The 26792-nt window shown below is 40.2% G+C and overlaps 1 protein-coding gene across 16 annotated transcripts in view; it reads right to left on the bottom strand.

Annotated features, from left to right (window-relative positions):
* Positions 1 to 26792, bottom strand: part of MYBPC1 (myosin binding protein C1) — a 113857-nt gene that overhangs the window by 67515 nt on the left and 19550 nt on the right. For 9 of the 16 annotated variants that reach the window (XM_065565358.1, XM_065565363.1, XM_065565320.1 and 6 more), the window contains exons 2-6: positions 11792 to 11845; positions 10177 to 10218; positions 3181 to 3216; positions 2745 to 2783; positions 1339 to 1374 (exon numbers count right to left, since the gene is read on the bottom strand). In XM_065565358.1, the coding sequence (XP_065421430.1) occupies positions 1339 to 1374; positions 2745 to 2783; positions 3181 to 3216; positions 10177 to 10218; positions 11792 to 11845 (207 nt within the window). The remainder of the gene's footprint in view (positions 1 to 1338; positions 1375 to 2744; positions 2784 to 3180; positions 3217 to 10176; positions 10219 to 11791; positions 11846 to 26792) is intronic. The other 7 variants (XM_065565377.1, XM_024108411.3, XM_065565347.1 and 4 more) reach the window with 3 other exon arrangements.

Consider the following 26792-nt stretch of genomic DNA (forward strand, 5'->3'; position numbering starts at 1 on the left):
TAAAGAAAACATTTGTGGGCCACAGGCTCTCCTCCTACAGACTGGGTAAAACATGTGTCCCATATTCTGAGTTAGAATGTGTGCAGTAAGAATGATATATACTCTCCTTTAGACTGAGGAGTGTGGGCTAGTGCAGAGTGGGGGGAATGAATGTAGCTAGTAAAATTAGGGCCACCCAGGCATATATGTCAGAAAGTACAATCTGTGCAGAAGAACATGAATACTGGTCTATCCCCACAACAGGCCATTTCTTTGCTCTCTTTGAATCAGAAATGCCTCCTTATTGTTCTTGAATGGAAAAAAAACATGATACTGTGTGATTTGGGTCAGTGTGTTCAAAGGCCGTCGGTCTCTGATCTTACAATTAACAAACAGGCACAACAAATTGCAATATAATTCATATTTTGTTATGCCTTGTTGTTAATATAAAAAATTCCTTTTCATGTACAGTACTTGTTGTAAAAGATCACGGCAGATGTCAGCATGGTTTTTACACTGTATAAAGGATTATTACAGAAGGAATCATGCTGAAAGTTAACATTGCACAGATATGTAACATTAACTACATTGGCCACTTGTGGAAAAAGGTAACCAAATGTTTTTGTTTTATTAAAAGCTATAACACATTCCAGGAGGTACAGGAATACTAAATAACTCCACTTCTAGGATGGTTAAAAGAACTAGGCTTTTAGCTTTGTCTCTTAATGCACTCAATGTGCGGGAGTATCCAGTACTACTGCACATGTAATTGTGTTATTGCTCACGTGTAAACACACATATACACATGCACATACAGACACAAATGTATAGGGAGAGATGCTGTATATATACTGTATATATAGTATACTGGTACACATACAAAAACACAACATAAATACAAATTGGAAAGGGTCACTAGTGAAAATTCTTTATATAGCTGTGTCTGGTACTGGAATTTTTAGTGTGAAACCAGCTGCAATCCTAATAAACCACAATGTGATTCTGAAAAAAAATGTTATAAAAGTTTCTATATGCAAGAAGATCACATAAAGTCATCATGTGTTTGGTTTTTATTAAAAAGATTCACAGATTTCAGCTATTCCAGGTACATAACTGGGGTTGAAGTCCCATCTGCACATTTCATTTAAGAGAGATGTCTATTTCTAAATTTCCAAGTAGATTTTCCCGAGTAACCCCTTTTCTTTGACATTTAAAATCAACTGAAAAGTTAAGATTTAATGGAATATGAATGACTGTAATATAAAATAAAGGTAAATTAGTGCCAAGAAATAATTAATTAATAATAATTGCACTATGTTAGAGTTGGAATGTTTCTATTTTTTTTTCAGGAGGTCTCACCTGAATCTTTTCTCTCCACTGACCGAGTAGTCCCATCTGAAAGGAAAGAGTAATCTGGATGATCCCAGTTTAGAGATCACAGTGTAATTGACCTTAGAGTTTACTGGTTCTTTTAAAAAAAAAAATTGACTGTACACAAGTAGCAGAGGTAGAACAGAAATTTAGGAGCATAATCATGTGGAGACGTCTCAATACAGGAATATGAAAAGTGTATAACTGAGTCTAAACCTCAATTATCTTTCTTCCGTTTCTGTACTCAACACAGGAAGATGTAATTAGCATAGTGTGCATCTCTGTGCAAGGCTTCCTTTCCAAAGGTTCACATTTTAGAAGGATGCAACAAGGCCAATACTTTCCTCAAAATTCTGGGTAGTTCAAGATAATAGAAAACATTTCAGTCCATTATTCATCCTAAAGGACAGTATCTTGAAGTTTAACAATATAATGACTCAGGTTGAAAAAAAAAATCCAGAGAAATAATGGAAAAGAAATGTTGAGGGCTCTTTTTAGGAGTGGTTAAAATAATAGTTTTATTTTTAGAAGTAAGGGCCAGATCCTCAGCTGGTACATATCAGCATAACTCCACTGATTTCAGCTGAAGATCTGGCCCCTGTAATATTTCATTTTCAGGGGGTTTGTGTAAAAGTTGATAATTTCTTAAGGGAACTAAAATAATTCACAGCATTTCTTACTTTAATAAACTGCTGTGAATCATTAGGCATTCCATCATTGGGTTTCATTAAGGGTTTGCACTCCTTTTTAAACAAATTAACATAAAACATGGTTGGAAAGCATGTGTGTGGGCAGGATGAGGTTTCAGCAACACCCCAAAGTTGGTGGCACTAGGACCTTAAGCAGCATCTTTTACTGCTGCTTTCATTCAGTGGTTGTGGTTTGAAGCCCTTTTATTTGTCAGCTGACTGGTGGTCAGCACTGAAAAATCAAAGCCACCTGACTTCTGATTGACTGGTAGAGCAGTGGCATCAGTAAACATCCCAATTAAGGTGAAATCCAATCAGGTGGCGATAACTAGTTTTAAATCATAAGGATTTAGTTTAATTATAATTCTGAAATTTGGGTTCAGGTTTAACCTTAAAAATGCAGTCTGTATTCCTCCAGATGAATGCATACAGAGTCTGACCTTCAGAGCAGCAGAGCATTTCACCTGCTATGAAATAGTGAAGTCTCACTTAAGTCCTTATAAGAAAATACAAGTGGGATTTCAGTGCTGTAAAAGCCATGTACTGGCCCACTGCATGGGGAGGTGAATTTCACCTAAAGTATCTAAAGAAGTTTCTGTGTTGATGGAAATTATGCTTAAATGCAAACTACAGAATCAGGACCTATTTTTTTCTAGTTTAGTTTTTTCTAAGGAGGAAGGAAAAAAGCACTGTAATAATCCTAACCTGCTTGTGGCGTATTAACTGAAGCACTGTCATCTTCATCTGTAAAAAGAAATATGAATAAAAAAACCATACAAGGAAAAAGAGAGCACTGTAGATTATCCTTTTTAGTACAAACAAACGAAAATGTGAAACCTGCAAAATAAAAGGGGGGGAGGGGGAATCATGATAGCTGGAAACACTCGTAATGGAAACTTCAAACTGATGAATAAAGCGTTGAGTAATTCAGTAGCTGAAATGGTAAACCTTAATGCTCCAGGCAAGTAAAATAAATAAATAAATGAATAAATAAATAAAATAATGGGATGTGAACTGTGATCTATTATTAAAATATGGATTTATATGAGAGTTTTTTAAGTGATTCTGTTTGTTAGAGATGTAATCCACAGTGAATACAAAAGACCAAAAAAATGAAATCAAGGTCAACCACATATCTGACCTTCTGAAGAGGATGTCGATTCGCTGACGTTCATGTCTGCAAGTAAAATGCGTACCACATATACATTCAACATAACTAAACCATTTCAGACACGCAAAACATACCACAATTTAAAAAACCACCACTATACACACAGTTAGTAACTCCTGCATTAGAAGATTAATCCAAAATGAAGGGACTAAGCAACTCAGTTTTTTCCATATACAGGTAACACTTCAAGTATTGAATCATTATCAGTTCACTTGGTTTTCATTTGATAAACATTGAATAATGGCCCCACTCTTTGGTATTAATACTTCATTTCCTAAGAATTATAATCTATTTTAGCAATTGTACTGTTATTTTAAAATGTTAACTCATATACTATGCCATGAATATTATTAACATTAATATTTTAATGGCACTTTCATACTTTTCCAGGTTTTATTATTATTATTGTTATTATTAATAATAATAAAATAATAATAATAATAATAATACCTGGAAAAGTATGAAAGTGCCATTAAAATATTTATATTAAGGTCTAGTGACAATATTCATGATTCTGAGGAGACCCTAGTGGCAAGATAAAAGGCACTTTCTACAACAGTACAGTATTTTTCGTTAGCTAATAACTGTATTTGAATTTTAGCTGTTGAATAGAACACACACAGAGCTCAGTCTCTGGTGAAAATAGACCATAAGTATTAGTGTTTTAAATGGGTTTTAGTAGAAAAATATAATTTTTACCTGTGTACTTGTTGAGAGGCTAGAACAAACTAGATATAATTATGGCTTCAAGATATACAGACATACAGTAGAACCTCAGAGTTATAAACACCAGAGTTACGAACTGACCAGTCAACCACACAGCTCATTTGGAACTGGAAGTACGCAATCAGGCAGCAGCAGAGACAAAAAAAAGTAAAAAAGGCTACTACAGTACAGTACTATTTTAAATGTAAACTATTAAAAAATAGGGAAAGCAACATTTTTCACCTGTACAGTAAAGTTTCAAAGCTGTATTAAGTCAATGTTCATTTGTAAATTTTTGAAAGAACAACTATAATGTTTTGTTCAGAGTTACGAACATTTCAGAGTTACAAACAACCTCCATTCCCAAGGTGTTTGTAACTCTGAGGTTCTACGGTACCTATAAATGTTAACTAAAATGTGCATCTTCAACTTTATAAACTTTATTTTATTTAACTTTATAAAGTTAAATAAAATTTGCATCTTTTTCTAAATTGGCCTAATATAACAACCTGTTTCCTCCTCTTCAGGAACTACTATAAATGGTTTTTATGGTTACTAACAGCTCATATAACTACATAGCATGGCACTTTAATGAAGGTATATAAATGTGACTTTTCTGTTATAGGGAAATATTAAAGCAGTCTCATTTAATTTTGTAAAGAGATTCACTAAACTAACAGAGCTACAGAAAGCAAATGATGCAATATATTTCCCAATAAAACACTGATAACTTGGATGAAAGGTTGCTGAAGTAATTAATATAACTCTTCCACAAAAAAGATAATACAGGATCAACAGCAGAACAACTTCAAGCATTACAAAGAGTGGGAATGAACATGAAAGGTAATACATATTGCCTTCACATTCAGTTTCTGACAGCATTCACATGTGAAAATGTGACTACCTTAACTTTGACCAGTGACCACCTTAACTTTGACCCACAAGTCATACTCATGCATACATACTCTTTCAATGGTACACATACATTAGCAATGCCTATTTACATATATAATCCTTGATCTTCTACAGCTAGATTGTACCTTTAGGCACAGTCCTGTGTAATGAGGTGGTTTGTAGCCGTGTAGCTCCCGGAGGAGCCCCAAAGGGCTTAGAATTGGTTCTGGGGTAAATAATTTGTTACGGTCAACATGTTGGGGGTGAGGCAAAGATATTAACTTTCAGACCCCTCCTCACCCACTTGCTTCATAGGATGGTTGAACACTGGTCAGGCGGAACCTGCGTTCCCTACTGTGCCAGGAGCCAAGATGCATGGAGGTTGCTCAGAGGTGGGTGAGTGTGGTCTTACTCTTTCCCCCTTACAACCTGTGCACACAAGAGAGGGCGTTCCACAATCTGCCCCTTAATTCTTAATGTTTTTTTTAAAATAGTAATACTGCAGTTCTGTATTTTACTGAAAAATTATAATTATTACTTTAGCAACCTTAATGTTAAGTTACTAAAGGTTTCCATGTTGATATTTTCTTCTTTTTTAAAATTGGATTGGCACAGATAATTTTGTGTGCCATATGTATTACATTTTCTGTGGTGCTGGGTTCCTCATGGCTTCCACGGTGTGCAAATGGGATAGCAGAAAAGCTGTGCAGCTCCCAAGATGTACAGGAGGGGAGTCCCACTACAGATCTAAGAGCCCCCATTCTTTACACCTTAGGAGGTGTGCTTCTGGAGAAGATGTATACACTAAGCTATATTGGAGCACCTACCCTGCTTCTGCGGCACCTGGAGCTCTACTGGGGAGCCACATCCTCTCTAACAACTTATTTTCACCTGTGCCTCTGTGGAAAAGGCTCATATATAACATTCCTGAAACTATTTAGATCTATAGCTCTAGAAAGTTTGAACTGTTACAACTTAATAATTTCTAAACAAGAATGCTTCACAAAAACAACAACTCTAAACTATATTTTTAAAAGTCATTCAGTCTCTTAACTATTGAAGGAATTCACATCAGACTTCCCCCAAAATTCAACCTACACATAGAGTGATTTTTAGTTCTGTTCCATATAGTCTCATGTCTAACAAACAAATTTATGCTCTACTTTAACTGAAAACTGAACACTATTTTAAATCTAGAGTCACTATTGTCACTTTTGTGAAACAGCAGAAAAGGTTAACTGAGTAGAGCGCAGATACAAAACAGCCCCTTAACATACATGATACTTTTGTTTATTGTAGGCATGGAAACACTTGACTTCTGAGTTGTGCAGCAAGTTTGGTAATGTAAGCAAGTGATTTGGATATTTGCTGCTACAGATTAGGCAAGCAAAGAATAGGTATTGCAATTTGAGAAAGCTAAAGACCCATACATATAGCAGGCCAAAATTTCCTCTCAGTCATACCCAGGCAACCTCAGGTACTTTTGCTTAGGTTAATGGAGAGCTATATTTTACCCAGTCTGTGTTATAGAAGAAACACTTTTTGACCTTAACATGATTTAAGAATAATAATATGAACAGAACTATATTTAAAGATGTTAGCTTTCACAAATAGGGAGGGAGTAAAGCGAGATGAAATAGATGAGAATGTGCATTCTTACACTAACACAATATATGAAAGTCATAAAGCACTTGGATAATTATATATATTGCATGTACAGATTATCTGTAACACTTAGTGGGGATAAAATACATTATAGATCTATTAATACATTAGAGATTATGAGGGAGTTGAGGATATTCTTACAATCTTAGGTATTCAAATTAATGTACATCAGTTAACATAAATTTACTATAAAGTCACAATGAAACTGGGCTAAATTCTCTTCTCACTTTTACCAGGATAAACCTAGAGTAACTCCAATTAAACTCACTGAGTCAATCTAGATTTACACTGATGTAACTGAGAGCACAATTTAGTCCTAACAATGACCAAGATTTTTAAAACTCTGTGCCTAAAATTAAGCTTATTAAATAGATTGTTTGGCTTTTCAAAGTGCTGAGGACTCAGCAGCTCCCATTAAACTGTACAGGAACTGTTAGGTACTTAAGGTGCTGGGCAGCCAAGTGAAAGAATTGAAGTTTTAGTAGACAGATGAAAGGCTTAGTGAAACCTAAAGAAAATACAGGGATGAAACATGCAGACATTTTAGTAGATGGCTGGATGGAACCTAGAGAAAGCACATCAGTGAAATATGCAAAAGTTTATTAGTAGACTCCTGAATGGCTGGATGGTACCTAAAGAAAGGAATAAGCAAACTGTTTTTAGCTTGAGAAAATCATGATAACAATACTTTGTGTACAAGATGATGCTAAATTTAAAAAGAAAAAAGAAAAAAATGGAAAATGGGATCAGTATAAGATGACATGGCGATAAGTTTGGTGGAACTTCTGCTGATTCACTTCTTGTTCTGCAAATAAAATGAATACTTAGTACCTACATCTGAGTTCTGAATTTTCCAGTTACACAACTCAGATGTCTATGAAAGTGGCAAAATTATACAGGAGCAGGCAAATTTTCTTTTCACTTTTCTGAACTAATCATTTCCAGTGAAAAACCTAGAAAAAGAACAAAGAATTTTTCACATGGTGTGACCCATTTTCTCAACTCTACTAGACCTACTAATAACGTAATAGGTAGACAAATGTTTTACCATGGACAGACAGTAACTACCAACAAGTAACAGAATAGTAGAGCAGACACACAAGTAGGTATACTTTTTCTGCCTAACTGCTGGCTCTATGCCACAAAAATCATCTGGAACTTGTGAAGAACATGGTCTAGATTTTCTTGCTTAGCTGTAGGATTCATGTACAACCTGACCTCTCTGCAGACAGACAACTTCCCATGTACCGGGGTGGGTGGCTAGTATGAACTATCATGAATATCTTAGAATTTGTTTGATCTGCAAAACATCCATGTATTATGCTATCTAGATGTGAAACCCTTCACCATCCCACATAATTCAGAGAAGACCCCAAACTGCCACCTGCAAAGTTATGGAAGCAGTTTTTAGCTCCATCCTGGACTCAGTAGTACAAAAGCCAGTTGTTGGCTGGCTCTCTCCCTGTTCCTTGTTGGTAAACAGCCCTTTAAAATATATTTTTCTAATATAACATGACTTTCAGCAAATGGAGAAGAGAGAGGCCTTTTCTTCTGATATTCAGGAACTATGCTTGTTATTATAAAGAATACCATATACAAAATTCTTCATAACAGATGAGCATGAGAGTCTTAAAGACTCTCTTCCCTTATGCACAATGGAATCCTAGCCCTGGATTGGGGTTCACAGGAGCTGGGATTCAGACTGCAATGTAAATAATAATAAATTTAATTAATAATTTCAGCTAACTCATTCAGCATGCTCTGAGTCTTACTGACAATGACTTCTGTGCTGCTATGTAAAGGAACAGCTCCACTAGACCATGATGGATGAGAAGAGATTTTTCTACTTATCAGTACCACAATCCTTCTGACATTTCACTATTCAATTTCTTATTGGAACTCTTACTTTAGCAGTTGTTGCTAGTTGAAATATGATTAAAATGGAAACACCTCAACTTTTACTTTGTGTAGTAGAATCTCAAACAATTTTTTTAAATTTAAAAACCATTCCAAGCACTAGAAGTAAATGGCTCAGCCCCATGGAAAACTCCTACCCTCCAGCAAATCTCTTTATTCTTTGCTAGTGTGAAGCTTCAAAAACTTCAAGACAGAGTGCACAAAAAAGATAGTACAGTAGTGTTTGATGAGATACTTACCAAGGTGTCTTTTTAATTCAGCAAAATATAGACTTGTGGAGTTAGAGGGGAAGATATTATAGATGTTCAATTCAGGAGCAAAATGTTTTTCCCAGGTCAAAATTCAAGCAGTCATAACCAACACTGCTAGACTACTATAAGGCAAAAATCTTCATTTCTGTTTCTACCTATTTGGAGTGCAAAATGCTCCTGAATAAAACTGTTGCCAAGAATGACAGATTTAAGTCCTTCCCAAAATATTTTTGTGACAAAATACAAGCACTATTGGAAGACAGTTAGCAGCATGCACTGACGCTAAGTTCAGCATGTTTATTCTGCCAGTGATATTTGGTTCATTCATTCTCAACATTGGCATTCAGATTTTCTTGACACAAATGGCCATGCACTGCACCACATCTTTTTCAAATTAATCTGTAAATTAATGTGCCTTTTAAAAAGACTAGATGCCACATCACATCTAGTCTTTTTAAAAGGCAAATCTATAAGCTCCCAGCTAGGTGAGATCAAAGTCAGAGTAGATATTCAAGGCCTGTTCCAAATAATGAAAAAATGTTGGGTCAACTATAAACAGATCTTAGTCTGATTGAGATTTTTTTTTATCAGCATCAGAAACCTCATACTTGACTCAATAAACTATACTGTCTATTTCAAAGTGAACTGATGAGCTGTTCTAATTCTACTCAAGTAGAGAATACAGAATAATGCACAGTATGTGCCATATTTGATCTTTCTTTTCATACAAAAGGATAGAATTTGACCCAATCCCACCAAATGTGTGTTCCTAAATGGAAGAATTGCCAATTGAGGGCCAGATTCTAATTTCAGCTAAGCAGCAGGAATAGCTATGTATCTTGAAAACCTAGCTGTTTGTTGGATCCATGTATAATTATGTGTATGTTTGTGTGTGTTCACAGCAGATGATTTTTCAGGTAAGGCAGTAACACAGAACATGTATTGGGGTTTACCATTGGGCCCTAAATGAAGAAAAATTAATGAAGTGAGACGATTCCTTTACAGAAGAACATGTGGAAGTTAGATGACTTAGTTGACCAGATGTCTGATGAAAATGTACAGCATGAAATACCAAGGTTCTAAGGTAGAATAGAAACAGCCTTGGATGATAAAATGAGATTGCCCACCTCATGCAAGAGCTACTGGTATGCACTGATCTCAATTTTGTTGAATTCTGTCAATGTCACCATTCATGCTCATTTGAAGATGGCTTTCTGCTCATGCAAATCATTTGAAATCTGATCCAGGAAGATGGACCATTTTATCTAACTAATCATGTTTACTATGCAGTATAGCTCAACAAAGGCTAGTGAGTTTCATACTTGTTTACGGAACTTTTGAAGGAAACACATAAACAGCATAATTTCCTTGTGCTCAATGAGTGATGCAGAAAAAAAATCCCGGAAGCTTCAAACCACACTACTGTAATGTAATGCACCAAAATTCTGAAAAAAGCTCAAACAATCTAGCATCATTACAGCATTTATGGATGCTCTGCCTGCTTCCAGCTTTTGGTATATGACTGTCCACTCACCTTTAGTCTGTTCGGTTCCATCCTCTTTTGGTTTCTTTTGTTCTGTGTAGGAAGTACAAGTACGTTTTTGAGAGACTCTTAAAGTAAAAATAAAAACTTATACAGCATTATAAAGAATACAGCAAAGCTTTAGGTCATGTAAATGTGTAAACCCCACTCCACCCCCGCAAAAAGGCTATTTCTTTGGGTTATTGGTAATTGTATAATGTGTAGCTATAATTCACCACACCAAATGTTACATATTAGAATAATATACATGCATTTTGTGTTTGATATGTTATCGGATTATGTACTATTGAAGAGGATTGTTGCGGCCTCCCTCACAGGAAGCAAAGTGACACCTTCTTTGAAAGCAGCAATTGTTAGACCCTTGTTCTCTTGGGAACTGTTCTGAAGCCCATTGTAGCCAATTGAAAGACTCCAATTGATGTCAATGGGCTTTGGATCAGGCATTCGAAACTGTCATATTCTGATAGTACCTAAATGCCTCAGAACTCCTGGGCCCCCGTCAATTTGTTTTTAGGTTGGTGTACAGTACAGACAGATAGAGCTGGAGACATGGTCTGACATCTCTTTCTGGGGAGGGTTTAAGATCAAATAGCCATACTGATTCTTTTAGGCTATCTGCTTTCATTACTGTTGGCAATGAGGTGCTATTGTAGATCATAGCAGGAATAGATAGGGTCACTCCTGAGTGACTCATCTTTTCTCCCTGAGACAACCCAGAGGTTAGTTTTTGTAAATTCTTAATTGCCAAAAGGGTTCTCTATTCCAGGGTTTTGCTGGATTCTATTTTGTTAACTATCTTGTTCAATTTGTTTATGGGGCCATTTGGAGGTGTTGCAAGGATGTATGGGTTGTAGTGTCTTCAGTACACAGAGGACACTCAACTCTATTTCCCATCAAATCTGACCTCCTCACTGTGGTTGAATGACTTACATAGTGCCCAACGGAGTATGGTGGTTGGATGAGAGTTAACTAGCTGATGTGCAGTCCAAGATGGGACAGAAACTAGAATTGATCCAATAATAAACCAAACAAATACATGGGGTATATAGTTATACCACTTTACGAGTGTTAATGTAGTTCAGGTGAGCATGCAGATCAAACCATAAGTGCTTGGTCTTCTACGGTTCATGTTCTCACAAGAGAAAAGGGGCTAGCTATGTTCAAAGCTTCATATTTATCTGAAGCCTTATTCAGTAAGGGTTTGATTCTGACACTCTTATCCACACTGAGTAGTACATTCAAAGGGAAATGAATGGGACTTTTTGTTTAGAAACAACATGAATGTGGGTAACATAATCAAGTCCCCAAATTTTATCATCCCTTTACAATGACTGTGTCCAGAAAGATATTTTCAGTCTCATATTTACCAGCTCTCTTCTAAACAACATCAAGCTTGAGAAATTAGCAATTCTTAGGCAACCCTATCTGAATGGTAAGTGAAGACAACACCTTACTAAATCAAGCTCACTTCCTATTGTTCAGCAGCTGTTTATTTACAGGCAGACAATAAAAATAGACACCACAGTATTGTAGCACAGTCCAGACTCACGCAATTCTGTTTATGCTACAGACCAAATCAGGTAACTAAGGCAATTCCTTTACTAACCTGCAGGTGGCGTGGTTTCTGCGGGTGGCAAAATTTCTGCTTCAGTTTCATTCTCTGAAAATAAAGAAAGGAAAAAGCTGAATTTGAAGTAAAAAACATATTTTTCATACATTTAATTGTATAATTGTTGAAACCAGAAACATTCAGGGTTAGTTTAAGGCTTCAAACCAAACCTCAAAAATCAGCTTCTATTTTGATACATACAGCAAAACATCTTTCCTATTCCCTATGTCATTCATAATTTCTCTGTATTGTGTCTTCATAATGACACCAGTTATTCTAGAGATTTATATTTAAATGGTTTTTATTTTGTACAAAAAAGGACAGAAATTATAACAGGGCCCATTTGGTACTACACAGAATCTCGTTAGCAGTTCTATACGGAAGCTGTTCCATACCCCTAATAATTTTTGTTGCCCTTCTCTGTACCTTTCCAATTCCAATATATCTTTTTTGAGATGTGGTGACCAGAACTGCACCCAGTAATCAAGGTGTGGGCAGGGCCGTCCCTACCCATATGCAAAGTACGCATCTGCGTAGGGCACCAGGAAATTTGGGGCACCACACTTCCTGGTGCCCTGCGCCGCTGCAATCTGCTCCAGCCCCTGCCCCACCTCTTCCCCATGGCCCCTGCTCTGCCCCAGCCCCACCCCTGTCCGCCCCAGCCCCGCCCCCACTCCCCTGAGAGCTGAAGCAGGGGTTGGGTCCCTGCACTCACCAGCAGTGGAAAGTGCAGCGACCTGGCCCCAGCCGCGCCACCGGTGAGTGCTGGGGAGCGGTTCCCTCCTGCGCCCCAAGCCAGTCCCCCCCCACGGAGGCCTAGGGCCAACTCCCTACCCCACACAGAGGCCTGCCCCCCCCCACCTCCCACGGGGGGGGGGGGGAAGGGGCTGCATAGGCCCCAAAATAGCTAGGGACGGCCCTGGGTGTGGGCATACCATAGTGGCATTATGAAACTTTCTGTCTTATTATTAAGGCTGCAGGTCTTTCATGGAGGTCACGGACGTCATGGATTCTGTGACTTTCTGGGACCTCTGTGACTTCTGCAGCTGCAGCAGCTGGTGTGGCTGACCCCAGGGCTCCCCGAGCAGATGGGGTGGCCTTGGGGTCAGCAGCGGTCTGGGAGCAGCAGCAGCACCCCAGGCTGCCCCCGCCAGGAGTGGAGGCGGTGGGGCCCCGGGCTTCCCCCTCCCCAGCACCTAAGATTTAATTAGGGGTATTTATTTTTAGTAAAAGTCACAGACATGTCAGTGGCCGTGACTTTTTGGTTATTGCCTGTGACCTGTCTGTGACTTTTACAAAAAATACTCATGACTAAATCATAGCCTTACTGATTAACTATCCCTTTCCTAATGGTACCTAACATTCTGTTCGCTTTTTTGACTGTCTCTGCACATAGAGCGGATATTTTCAGAGAACTATCAACAATGACTTCAAGATCTCTTTCTTGAGTGGTAACAGCTAATTTAGATCCCATCATTTTGTATATATGGCTGGGATTATACTTTCCAATGTGCACTCCTTTGCATTTATCAGCATTGAATTTCATCTGCCATTTTGTTGCCCAGTCATCTAGTTTAGTGAGATCCCTTTGTAACTCTTCACAGTCTGCTTTGGACTTAACTATCTTGAGTAATTTTGTATCATCTGCCACCTCACCGTTTACCCCTTTTTCCAGATCATTTATGAATATGTTGAATGGCCTTGGTCCCACTACATATCCCTGGGGGACACCACTATTTATCTCTCTTAATTCTGAAAACTGACCATTTATTCCTACCCTTTGTTTCCTGTCTTTTAACCAGTTACTGATCCATGGGAGGACTTTCTCTCTTATCCCATGACAGCTTACTTTGCTTACGAGCCTTTGGTGAGGGACCTCTTTGGGGCTTTCTGAAAGTCCAGATACACTATATCCACTGGATCACCCTTGTCCACATGCTTGTTGACCTTCTCAAAGAATTCTAGTAGATTGGTGAGGCATGATTTCCCTTTACAAAAACCATGTTGACTCTTCCGAAACAAATCATGTTCATCCATGTGTCTGATAATTCTGTTCTTTACTAGCCTTAAATATATAGATTTGACCTACTGCTTCTTTTAATTCTGGATCAAATTACACTAGTTTTTGTGGTTCGACTTCCTATCTGCATAACTCAGTAAATAAATGGCTACCACATGCTATACTAATATTTATAACCCATATTTTTTTTCAAAATAGAATTTAAGTGCTTTGGGACAGGGACCATATCTACTTGTGTGTTTGTATAACACCTTGTCCAGTGGGAACCTGACTGAGGAATTCGGGCAGTACTGCAATAGAAGGGCCTTATTCAGGAAAGCAAGCCATTTCAGAACAGCAGTTAAGCATGCCCCCTAGATGTCCCATTGAAGTAAAAATTCATTCTGAGGTTTGGTGTGAGTTCTTCAAGTCAATGGAACTTAAGCACACCTGGTCCTGAATATGGATGCTTTCTTGAATCAGGGCCTAAACCACCATCATCATCATGATGCTTTTGTCAGGTGCTTTCCCCCCTTTTTTAATATAGCAAAGATATCCCATGTTCCAGCAAAATTTCCTTCAACTGGAGGAATATGGAGTATGAGCTTTGATAGTGAGCTGCAATCAATATGCTAGCTAGTAATACATAAATATCTGAAGCATTTTAAACTGACGTAGTGGATGAGCACTCCTGGCAGCACTAGTACCACTGTTAGCCCTGGTCTACACTACAGGATTAGGTCGAATTTAGCCGCATTAGGTCGATTTTATAATGAATGTGTCTACACAAGCAACCCCATTCCCTTGACCTAAAGGGCTCTTAAAATCGACTTCTGTACTCCTCCCTGGTGAGGGGAGTAGCGCTAAAATCAACATTGCTGGGTTGAATTTGGGGTAGTGGACGGAAATCAATGTTATTGGCCTCTGGGAGCTATCCCAGAGTGCTCCAATGTGACCGCTCTGGACAGCACTTTCAACTCCGATGCACTAGCCAGGTACACAGGAAAAGCCCCAGGAACTTTTGAATTTCATTTCCTGTTTGGTCAGCATGGCGAACTCAGCAGCACAGGTGACCATGCAGTCCCCCCGGAATCACAAATGAGCTCCAGCATGGAGCGAACAGGAGACACTGGATCTGATTGCTGTATGGGGAGAAGAATCTGTGCAAGCAGAACTCCAATCAAAAAGAAGAAATCCTAATATATATGCCAAAATTGCACAGGGCATGATGGACAGAGGCTACAACAGGGACACACAGCAGTGCCGCATGAAAGTCAAGGAGCTCAGGCAAGCCTACCAAAAGACAAAGGAGGCAAATGGTCACTCTGGGTCAGAGCCCCATACATGCCGCTTCTATGATCAGCTGCATGGCATTCTAGGGGGGACCCTACCACTATCCCACCACTGTCTGTAGACACCTGCAAGGGGGGAGTCTCACACAACACGGAGGAGGATTTTGTGGATAAGGAAGAGGAGGAGAATGCGTAGCAGGCAAGCGGTGAATCCGTTCTCCCCGGCAGCCAGGACCTTTTCATCACCCTGGAGCCAATACCCTCCCAGGGCGGGATCCCCGACCCTGAAGCTGGAGAAGGCACCTCTGGTGAGTGCACATTTGTAACTACAGTACAGGGTTTAAAAGCAATAGTGTTTAATGTTTGATTTGCCCTGAAGACTTGGGATGCATTCACGGCCAGTACAGCTACTGGAAAAGTCTGTTAATGTGTCTGGGGATGGAGTGGGAATCCTCCAGGGACATCTCCATGAAGCTCTCCTGGAGGTACTTTGAAAGCCTTTGCAGAAGGTTTCTGGGGAGGACTGCCTTATTTCATCCTCCTCAGTAGGACACTTTACCACACCAAGCCAGTAGCAAATAGTCTGGAATCATTGCAGCACAAAGCATGGCAGCGAATGGTCCTGGGTTTTGATTGCATTCAAGCAACATTCGGTCTATATCTTTCTGTGTTAGCCTCAGGAGAGTGATATCATTCATGGTCACCTGGTTGAAATAAGGGAATTTTTGTAAGGGAACAGTAAAAAGTCCCCGTTCATGCTGAGCTGTTTGCGCTTGGCTAAAAGGGATCATCCCTGAGAATAGCCACGTGGCGGAGGGAGGGGTGAAGGGATCATCCCAAATAGCCACACGGAGGGGTGGGGGGAGATGTGTGCTGCACATCCACCCGAAAACCGCAGCCCCTCCTTTTAAATGGCAAACCTAACCGGCATTGCTTGCTATGGGAAAGGAGGGTGCTGCAGTTTGAAAACATTTCCACATGTTATGAAGGCATTCGAATCCAAACCCACGTACCCTTTGGCTTACCATGGCTGCCTGGAAACCGAATTCTGTTGCCCAGCCATGTGTGATGTGTACCGGCAGGCACTCAATATAAAAGGCAAAATGCGACCTTGTACCTAAAGCACATGTGCTGTCTGCTATGAATTGCTTGATTCGCTGTGAAAGAGTCTCCCTTTTGTTCTCACAAATGTATCATCTTAAATTTTACTCTACCTTTTTATCCCCCAGCAGGTGCACATGTTTCTATGCTCCCCCTATCATCTCCATCCCTGAGGTTATCGCAGATTAGAAGGCGAAAAAAACGCACTCGCGATGACATGTTTTCCAAGCCCATGCAGTCCTCCTGCACTGATAGGGCACAGCTGAATGCATGGAGGCATTCAGTGGCAGAGTCCAGGAAAGCATTAAGTGAGCGCGATGAGAAGAGGCTCGATGCAATGCTGCTGAGGCTAATGGGGAAGCAAACGGACATGCTCAGGTGTCTGGTGGAGCTGCAGGAAAGCCAACAAGAGCACAGACCACCACTGCATCCACTGTACAACCGCCTGCCCTCCTCCCCAAGTTCCATATCCTCCTCACCCAGACACCCAAGAATGCGGGGGGAAGGGGGAGGCTCCGGGCACCCAGCCACTCCACTCCAGAGGATGGCCCAAGCAACAGAAGGCTGTCATTAAAACAGTTTTGATTTGTAGTGTGGCTACAATAAGCAATGTGGCCTTGTCCTTCCCTCCTCCCATCCTCCCACACCCCACCCTACCCCACCCGGGCTACCTTATCAATTGTCTCCCTTTTTTATAAATTAATAAAGAAAGAATGCATGGTTTCAAAACAATTGTGACTTTATCTCCTTTGCCAGCTGTGATCGAAGGGGGGAGGTTGGCTTACAGGGAATTAAAATCAACAAAGAGGGCGGGTTTCCATCAAGGAGAAACACACACAGCTGTCACACCATAGCCTGGCCAGTCATGAAACTGGTTTTCATAGCCTCGCTGATGCACCGCACGTCTACCTGTGCTCTTCTAATCACCCTGGCGTCTGGCTGTTCAAAATTGGCAGCCAGGCAATTTGCCTCAACCTCCCTTGCCATAAACGTCTCCCCCTTAGTTTCACAGATATTATGGAGCACACAGCAAGCAGTAATAACAATGGGAATATTGGTTGTGCTGAGGACAATGCCAGCAAGCTTTTAAATGTCCAAAGGCACATTCTACCACCATTCTGCACTTGCTCAGCCTATAGTTGAACTGCTCCTTACTACTGTCCAGGCTGCCTGTGTATGGCTTCATGAGCCATGGCATTAAGGGGTAGGCTGGGTCCCCAAGGATAACTATTGGGATTTCAACATCCCCAACAGTAATTTTCTGGTCTGGGAAGTAAGTCCCTTCTTGCAGCTGCTCAAACAGCCCAGAGTTCCTAAAGATGAGAGCGTCATGCACCTTTCCTGGCCATCCCACATTGATGTCGGTGAAATGTCCCTGGTGATCCACCAGTGCTTGCAGCACCATTGAGAACTACCCCTTGCGGTTTATGTACTGGTTGGCAAGGTGGTCCGGTGCCAAGATAGGGATATGCGTTCTGTCTATCGCCCCACCACAGTTAGGGAACCCCATTGCAGCAAAGCCATCCACTCTGACCTGCACATTTCCCAGAGTCACTACCCTTGATAGCAGAACGTCAGTGATTGCATTGGCTATTTGAATCACAGCAGTCCCCACAGTAGATTTGCCCACTCCAAATTGATTTCTGACTGACTGGTAGCTTCCACAGGGCTATCGCCACTCGCTTCTCAACTGTCAGGGCAGCTCTCATCTTGGTATTCTGGCGCTTCAGGGCAGGGGAAAGCAACTCACAGAGTTCCAGGAAAGTGGCCTTACGCATGCGAAAGTTTTGCAGCCACTGGGAATCATCCCATACCTGCAACACTATGCGGTCCCACCAGTCTGTGCTTGTTTGCCGGGCCCAGAATGAGCGTTCCACTATATCAACCAGCCCCACTGCCACCATGATGTCCCAATTGCCACAACCCATGCTTTCAGGAACCTCTGTGTCCATGTCCTCCTCACAATCGTCCTCGTGCTGCCATCTCTTAGCCAGGTTCTGCACATACTGCACTATAATGCGCGAGGTGTTTACAATGCTCGCAACAGCAGCGGTGAGCTGAGTGGGCTCCATGTTTGCTGTGCTATGGTGTCTGCATGGGTAATCCAGGAAAAAGGCGCAAAATGATTGTCTGCAGTTGCTTTCACAGAGGGAGAGAGGTAGGGAGGGGAGCCTGATGACATGTACCCAAAACCACCCGCAACAATGTTTTTGCCCCATCAAGCATTGGGAGCTTAACCCAGAATTCCAATGGGCAGCAGAGACTGCGGGAACTGTGGGATAGCTTCCCACAGTCCACCGCTCCGTGAGTCGATGCTAGCCATGGTAGTGAGGACACACTCCACCGACTTAATGCGCTTAGTGGGGACATACACAATCGACTGTATAAAATTGATTTCTAAAAATCGACTTCTATAAAATTGACCTAATTTCATAGTGTAAACATACCCAAAGTGTTATTGTTTTAGGGTGAAATTCTTCTCTCAGAGCCATGTAGTGGATCTTGATTCTGATATGCCATTCTCCCAACATGATCAGATTTTCCATTAGTGTTTGTGGAAGTTCTGTGCAAGTAGAAAGCACAAAATATCAGAATAAAGATCCACCATCTGGATTTTAGGGGAGAAATTTGCTCTTATGCCTTTCCTGCATTGCCTAAAATAATTTTATCTTCAAGTATCCCTGTCACATAGGCTGAAACACACCTATTTTCCAACACCTTTCTGTGCCACGTGCCCACTTTTTTACACTATTGGATGTAATGTAAGACTGGTAAATAGGCTTGATAGAATTTGACATTTAAAAAAATAATTTTGACAGATAATATAGATGTTCATTTTAAAGCATTTTTTAATTTTTTTATCGATTTAAAGTTTCACAGTTGTGGGAAATTAAGAGGGGGTCAGACAACAGCAGAGGTCAGACAATAATTATTTAATGAAAGTAGATGCTGAGATTCAAAAAGTTAAAGCTTTATAACTATTAAAGGACAAATTGTCAACATCACATACAAAATATACAAAATAAATATCCTTAAATCAAATGCTAATAAACTCCCAGGCATCTTTTTTTTTTTTACTTTGAGTGCCTGTAAATTTCTATTATCAATGGAAATATTTTTTGTTCGTTTGTGTCTGTAAAAATACAAATCTAATCTTTCTAAGCCTACCTATAAAATACCTCATGTTGAGCACATAGGTGATGCTATCCTGTTTTTTTTCCATTGTGTATCTCCCACCATAACTCTTTCTGGTTAAGAACTGAAAGATCATTTCTACATTTTCTCCATGTTATTTAATATTGAATCTATAGAATAAATTGTGCCCTTACCATATTTATGACATAGCATCAAATTTTCTAACTCAATTAAGACCTATTTTTGGGATCAGATATTGTCCAACCTGAACATATTATGATGAAAGAACTTCAGATTTGGGGTACTTTTTATTTGTTCCCTTGTCATTATAAAACCTTTAAATACCTTATTATTAAAGCAGAATAAGATAACTTGTTTCCAAACTATAATGGTATTAGGATTGTACACTGGATCAAAAAGCAAAAATACTTATTGTACCTATTGTATCAAATTCTAGTTTGAATCTTTTTAACAAGAGTAAATTTAAAAGGCTGAATTCTTCTAACTGTAATAGTAGACACTGAAGTCAATGGATACTGACCCCTGTCATGTGACAGGGTGTTAACCTATTAACCTTTGGAACCATGACCCAGGTGGTATCCAGGAAATAAAGTTTCAATTTCTGACACATAGGAATGCTAGTAAGACTACTCCCCTGCCCTTAGGCATAAATATAACTAGATTCATACTTACCATTCTTAATACATTCATTTAATGTTTAAAAGAGAAAAATACTTTTAGTACACAGAAGATTTGGGATGATTCAGCTTTCAATCACAGAAGTGGTTTGAAGTCAGCTATTATGCTACACACTACAGTGAATCAGTGTAATGAATACATGCAGATATTATGGCCACTAGTTATAGGGACAGAGTCCAGGACCGTAAGCTCCCAAGTCACAGACCTCTACCATTTAAGATAAAGGTGAAACTCCATTAGATGTTAGTAAATAGGCAGTATGATTACCATGATGCTTTATATGGGTTTATATCAACTTTTTTATCTGGACTTGGTTCTCACTACTTGGCTTTGCTTTGAGTTTTGGCTTTAAAAATATCCTTAAGCTGAAAGCAAAGCTTCCAAATTTTACTGCATTTGGGTTCAAAACCACATGAAGCCACATAGTGTCAGATGTTTTTTACCTAAAGCTGTAAAATTGCCTGGGTCAGGGTTTCTCAAATATTTTCATAATGTGGATCACATCTTAATAGAGCAATTATCTCCTGGAACATCTCCCTTCCCATTCATGTGGATCACATCTTAATAGAGCAATTATCTGCTGGAACATCTCCCTTCCCATTCATGCAGATTCTCTCCCCTACCATTGACAATCAAATAACATCTCGGTGATAATTACAATCACAGCAATTCCGGACCTTACCCAGAAAAGTACCATTAGGAAATTATGTAATGTATGTTTAACAGTTTAAAATATGATTTAGCAACTGGAAGCAAGGAAGAGTGCCAGCTCTATGTGACCAGTCAGCTCTCCATGGGTCTTTACCAAGAACCAAATACTGATAAGCTATGGACCACAATTTGTATGTCTAGGCTAATCTTTCTAAACTCAGTCCAGGCTCAGCTGAAAGCCTCATCTTTCAATGAGCTCTGGGGTTTGAGATTTGGATTTTGTTTAGAAAGTTCTGAATGGCTCTACCTATTAGGTGCACCTTATATTAGACTGTATTGGTTAACTGGTTTTACTCCCATTGTTTCACTTCTTGAATGTTAATGTAAAATACTTCATATTTGTGCTGTTACTAATTATTAGCAAATAATTTTTTTAACCATGGTCTCTTTCAGTACAAACCCTGGTATATCTCAGGTCCTTGTTAGTGCAGAAATGTTACTGTGTCATCAGAAAAGGCCTGATGTAGAAGGCCATCACACCGAAAAATAAGTTGCAAAATACACCAGAGGAACTTTATATGCATTGTCTCACTATGGTTGAATTTTACATAAGAACGGCCATACTGGATCAGATTAAAGGTCCATCTAGCCCAGAATCCTGTCTTCTGACAGTGGCCAATGCCAGGTGCCCCAGAGGGAATGAACAGAACAGGTAATCATCAAGTGCTCCATCCCCTGTCTCCCATTCCCAGCTTCTGGCAAAAATTTCCCCCCACCCCTTAAAGAAGGCTCTAGTCTGAAGTACAGCTCTTGTCTCCTGTATAACTGTCACTCAAGCCTAATGGGCCAATGGCCTATATTCATATGGGAAACAGTTTTGATTAGTATTAATGGTTTCTTGAATGACAGCAGTCTGCCTGATGCTATGCAGATCCCAGAAGCAGACATGGTCCCTGCCTCAAGAAGCTTACATTATAAATAAGACATTGTCAGTCCAAACAAAATCTCCTACATTCAAATATACAAGAGACACTGGTTGATGCCTGAATCTCTATTCAGTCAGTGTTTTGGATTTTTTTTTTCTTAAATACTTATTCAAGACATCACAGGTTGTTGCTGAGAGAAGTTCACAGAACTGTTCCCAGAAGAAGTGAGCTTAGAGGAGGGATTAAATATAAAGAGGAAGGGAAAGGGAGAAAGGAAGCTCCAGGCATAAGCGGAGGCAAAGAAGGTGTGATTTTAAGAAAATATTTTGGCGATGTGTGACAACTTGGGAACCTATCTGTATCAATTCCAGTGATATTATGAAGTTGTTATGAAATGTTACTATGAAAACTGCTGTAGCATGAATGCCTCTCTGTATATATTTTTATAAAGCTGCAAGCTCGATTTTGAATGTGTGGCCATAGAGTCTCTATTATTGTTTAGTTTCCATGTTGGGCTAAAATTCCAAAGACTGGTGGCAAAAGAATAACAAAAATGAGTTGTTGATGATAAGTGCTCTTCCATTAAAAGGTAAGAGCTCTAAATAACAAATTGGCTCCCAGACTGGAGAACTGATTTAGCAGGGGAGAGGTCGCCTTGGCAACGAAGTCACATGGCAGAGGTTTCTGGTCACCTAGGGGAAGCCAAGCGGGATGTCAACTGACAAAGGGGGTGAAAAGTTACAAAAAGGGAGGAGCTGATCTATCTGGGGTCTTTGCCCATTTTGTCTCCAGCTCAAAAGGAGAAAGAAGCATCCCAGCAGGGAGGGGCCTGCATTAGGCAGGGAGCCCTGCCTCCCTACCTGAGTCCAGAGGGCCCTCCAAGGACTCCCACGGGAAGGGTGAGCTGGTAAAGGGAATTGCGGTTAGGATGTTTGTTATGCTTTATATCTTCTGTAATCTCTTGTGCTTTATATGATTAAGTAAATGAGCAAATGTGTTAGACTTCTATGCAAAGTGTCTCTGTGTAGTATCTGCCTTACAATTACCACATGCCTCCTGAGAAAGTTCAACCGTTAACCAGAAGGCTCAGTGTCTTTCGGTGGGATTTTGGGAGAAGGCGTGTTTATGTACAGAGGAGTCTGAAGGGTCAGCATTGCTCTCAGGAGTGCTAGGCAACTGGACAGAGGGTTCCAGTTGTCAGGATGGGGTGCTAACCAAATGTCTGTGTCTCCTGCATGGGCCTAGAGACCCCAAGGCTGGGGCAGTGATTAATTCCGTTCAGGCTATAGAAGCTTAAAACACTCTGCGGGGCCAGGGACCTAAACGCTTGGATTCTCCTTACAGCAGTCTGGTGGGTGGCCTGCAATCGGCATCTAACTGGATCTGTGACTCCATGTGAGCTCCCTTTAATGATCATACTTGACTGACAGCTTCATTCCTGAGGCCAGCCAGGAAAAAAACATTAACAGAAGGACTCAGTAGTTTCCACTTCTCCTCTTTCCTGGCAGATCTCAGAAACGGACTTGTTAGCCAGGAAAGAGCCCAACAAATCCAACCAACAGCTACTGTTGTGTTCTTTTCTCTATGCTCACTGGAGTTCCCAAATGCCATTCTTAAGAGCCCAATTGCTTTATACATCCCTCTGGGCAGATGTTGTCAGAGACTTTACTGTGAGGAAAGTGTTGGTGCCAAAATGCCCAATGAGGCATTCCACAGCTACTGGAGAGAAGAAATTTTCCATTGAATCATCATGAACCTCCTGGGCTGCAGAGCACAGAAGACTGATGAAACTTCAGTTGAGCAGGAGTGAAGAAAGCTAATTCCAGCTGGATGGTTATACAAAGACTTTAGTGGAAAAATACCTAATAGTAAATAAAATAATTGAAAAGTCTGTCTTGTAACTACTTAATATAATGCCAATAAGTTGCAATGGAGTTGTACGATGGCTACAATAGATTTGACAATCTGTCTCCAGCTAGGGCAGCTAAAATGAATTTTGCCTTGCTGGAGTATATGGGGCAAAACTAGTATGATTTAGTTGATTGCTATCTTTAAATATATTAGAGGGATTAATACAAGGGAGGGAGAGGAATTATTCCAGCTTAGTACTAATGTGGATACGAGAACGAATGGATATAAACTGGCCGTGGGGAAGTTCAGGCTTGAAATTAGACGAAGGTTTCTGACCGTCAGAGGGGTGAAATATTGGAACGGCCTTCCGAGGGAAACGGTGGGGGTGACGGACCTGTCTGGTTTTAAGATTAAGTTAGATAAGTTTATGGAGGGAATGGTTTAATGGTAAAACATAGTAGTCAAGGAAAACCAAGCAATGGTAGGTAAATAGTAAAATGGCTAACAGGGGTCAGGCTGGAGACTCTTGCCTATATGCTCGGGGTCTTACTGATCGCCATATTTGGGGTCAGGAAGGAATTTTCCTCCAGGGCAGATTGGCTGAGCCTCTGGAGGTTTTTCGCCTTCCTCCGCAGCATGGGGCAGGGATCACTAGCAGGAGGGTCTCTGCCGATTGAAGTCACTAAAAACAGGATTGGGGACTTCAACAGCAGAGTCCAGGGAAGGGGTAGGGACGGTTTTATGGCCTGCAGCATGCAGGGGGTCAGACCAGATGATCATAATGGTCCCTTCTGACCTTAAAGTCTATGAGTCTATGAGTCTATATAATGCATTGAAACTGAGAATTGAATCCCCTTTTCTGAAGCTATTTCAGCAAAGCAATTCTTACGCATCTGTAGTAGTACTGTACATGGTTGATGCGTTTCATTTGTTAATTTTGTGCTCCATGAAGAGCCTAATTTATCAGTTAGATGTGAAACACCAAGAGAAGTTGGTCCAATAAAAGATATTACCTCACCAAACTTCTCTCTAAAATGAAATAGCTAAGACAGCTGATAGTAAATAACTATACAGAAAGAAATGAAACTAACCTAGCATTGCCTTGCTACTCAGAAAGGATAGTATGTCAAGAAGTGTAATTAGCAAATACAGTGAAAGCCCAACTGTCACTTAGATAATATCTCCACAAATGCTTTCATGTCTTAGTCATGTCATAAGGAGGATTACGGATCCAGTTTGAGAGCCAAGACATTTTGATTTTCTGATTTATAATTATACACACACACCCAACCTTATAAAACAGCAGGCTTTGCCACTTGAGTCATCACCAATGATTTTTCAATCAGCTAGCCATAATTTTTCAGTCAAAATGGGATTTTAAATCCCTTGCTATGCATCGGATAAATTGAAATAATCCTATGATACTGCTCATGCTAAAATTAGGGATATGCTTAATAACCTTGCTAAATCCAGGCATTCATAATTTAAAATTTCAATTCCACTATAGGCCCTGCCTTCACTGGGATCAGAAGTGCATTATTTACAACCACTTTAAGCACTGTTGTAGCCAGAGGTTTAAATATGGTGACCAGGATTTTAAACAACGGATGCCTACAATTTGGCTCCTAAGTCCATACAAAAGTATTAAATAAGTGGCCTGATTTTCAAAAGGTCTGACATACATACATACATACAGCTTCCACTGATGTCAACCCCAAAGGCAGGCATAGAAAGCTCCCACAACAGTCTCATATACAAAGTTTATCCTATAATTTATATTTCATATCCCTTACGAGACTCCACTGGAGTGTACAGTAAATGTAATGAGGTGTACTAGCCCCTTTAAAACAGGCCTCTGGTCCTGAACTACCCTGATCTTGGCAGCAAAGTATCCTGAGACTTGCCGTTTAAATTATGGTTATATGGGAGTTGTTGGCCACCACAAGGCATGCAGGGAAAGAGGACTTGCTATGATTAATTTTTCTCTTGCTGATTCCATAGAGATTAGTACTTCAGGGTAAGTCTCTCCTGGCCAAAACTCCCTAAAAAGGAGACTAAAGGTGTCTTTAAAAGAATGGTTTTGTTTACAAAGGTTTCCCCCCCACCCATAGGTGAAGAAAGTGACCTTGCACATTGAAACAGAACTTGCACAAAGGCATTTTCTTGCTTTCAGGGATCTAGAGTTGCAATACTGAGTAGAAGGAGGAGGAGGAGGAAAGTCCCTTACACTCATTTCTCACTGCCATTAAGTGGGGGCTTGCTGGACCAGGTAACCAAGAATTGAGCCATGTTTTGGGACTTGTTACTCCAAAAGGAGATGAACTCAATTTGGTGAGAGCACTAAGCCACCTTTATTCAAAAGGAAAACCAAGGCAGTGGCTGCATTGGCACGGAACCAGGCAAGAGATGTTTGGCATGTAGCAACATATTAAAGTGACTTAATTACATATGTTAGAGAAGAATGGAGAGGATAATGACCCTGTACTCTTCCATTATTCAGTCCTGCCAAGCTGCCTCAACCTTGAAAGAATGAATTCAGCTTGTGTTTATAGCCTCTATAGGTCAGACAAATATAACTATCACATAGGCATTCCTAAAATGTTAGCTCCACTAGTGAGACGAAAATAAATAATTCATTCAGGGAGAGATTGTGGCTCCCCAACGACAGGTCAGAATTGCAGCCTCTTCCCTCGGCTATGTGCAAGGCCTACTCTTGGGAGCAGCTCAATGGAGACGGAAAAAAGGAGGAGCCAGGGCTCCACAAGCCCCTTCCCCTGGCCAGCTTCAGAGGAAAGAGGTAGGCTGCAGGACCTCTTTAAAGAGGTGTTGCTTACTTCCCCTTGCTTCCAAGCACTCAGGAAGCATTCTAAATGCCACCAGTGTTTCCTTTGGGGCAGTGCAGGGCCATACCAGACAACACTTCGCAAGCCATCAACCATAATTTGCTGAACAGAACCATAAAGGTTTCCTGAGTATATTGGATAGAAGACACAACTGTTTCTAAATTAAATTAACTCAGAGATGGGGCTTGATCCAGAGTCCTTTGACGTCAATAGAAACACAATCATTGCCTTCAATGGGACTTAATATATAAATTAAACGTGTTTAAGTGTTTTGCGGGATTCTGCTTCCATGTCTCAGATTTAGCTTGAGTAAACTGCCAAAGCATTCAGGGTTTCCTTCCTGACGATTCTCATCTCACAGCTGTGGAGAGAAGTTATTTTTTTTAATGAAAGTACAGCCCTTGTACGTAATGTCAGCAATACACTCTTGCTCCAACAACCAGCCACATAATTACTCCTACTTAATTTTTTATGTAGGTGCATAGGAATTAGAGATTAAAA

This window comes from Chrysemys picta, chromosome 1 (genome assembly GCF_011386835.1).
Source record: "Chrysemys picta bellii isolate R12L10 chromosome 1, ASM1138683v2, whole genome shotgun sequence".
In the NCBI taxonomy this organism is placed as follows: Eukaryota; Metazoa; Chordata; order Testudines; family Emydidae; genus Chrysemys; species Chrysemys picta.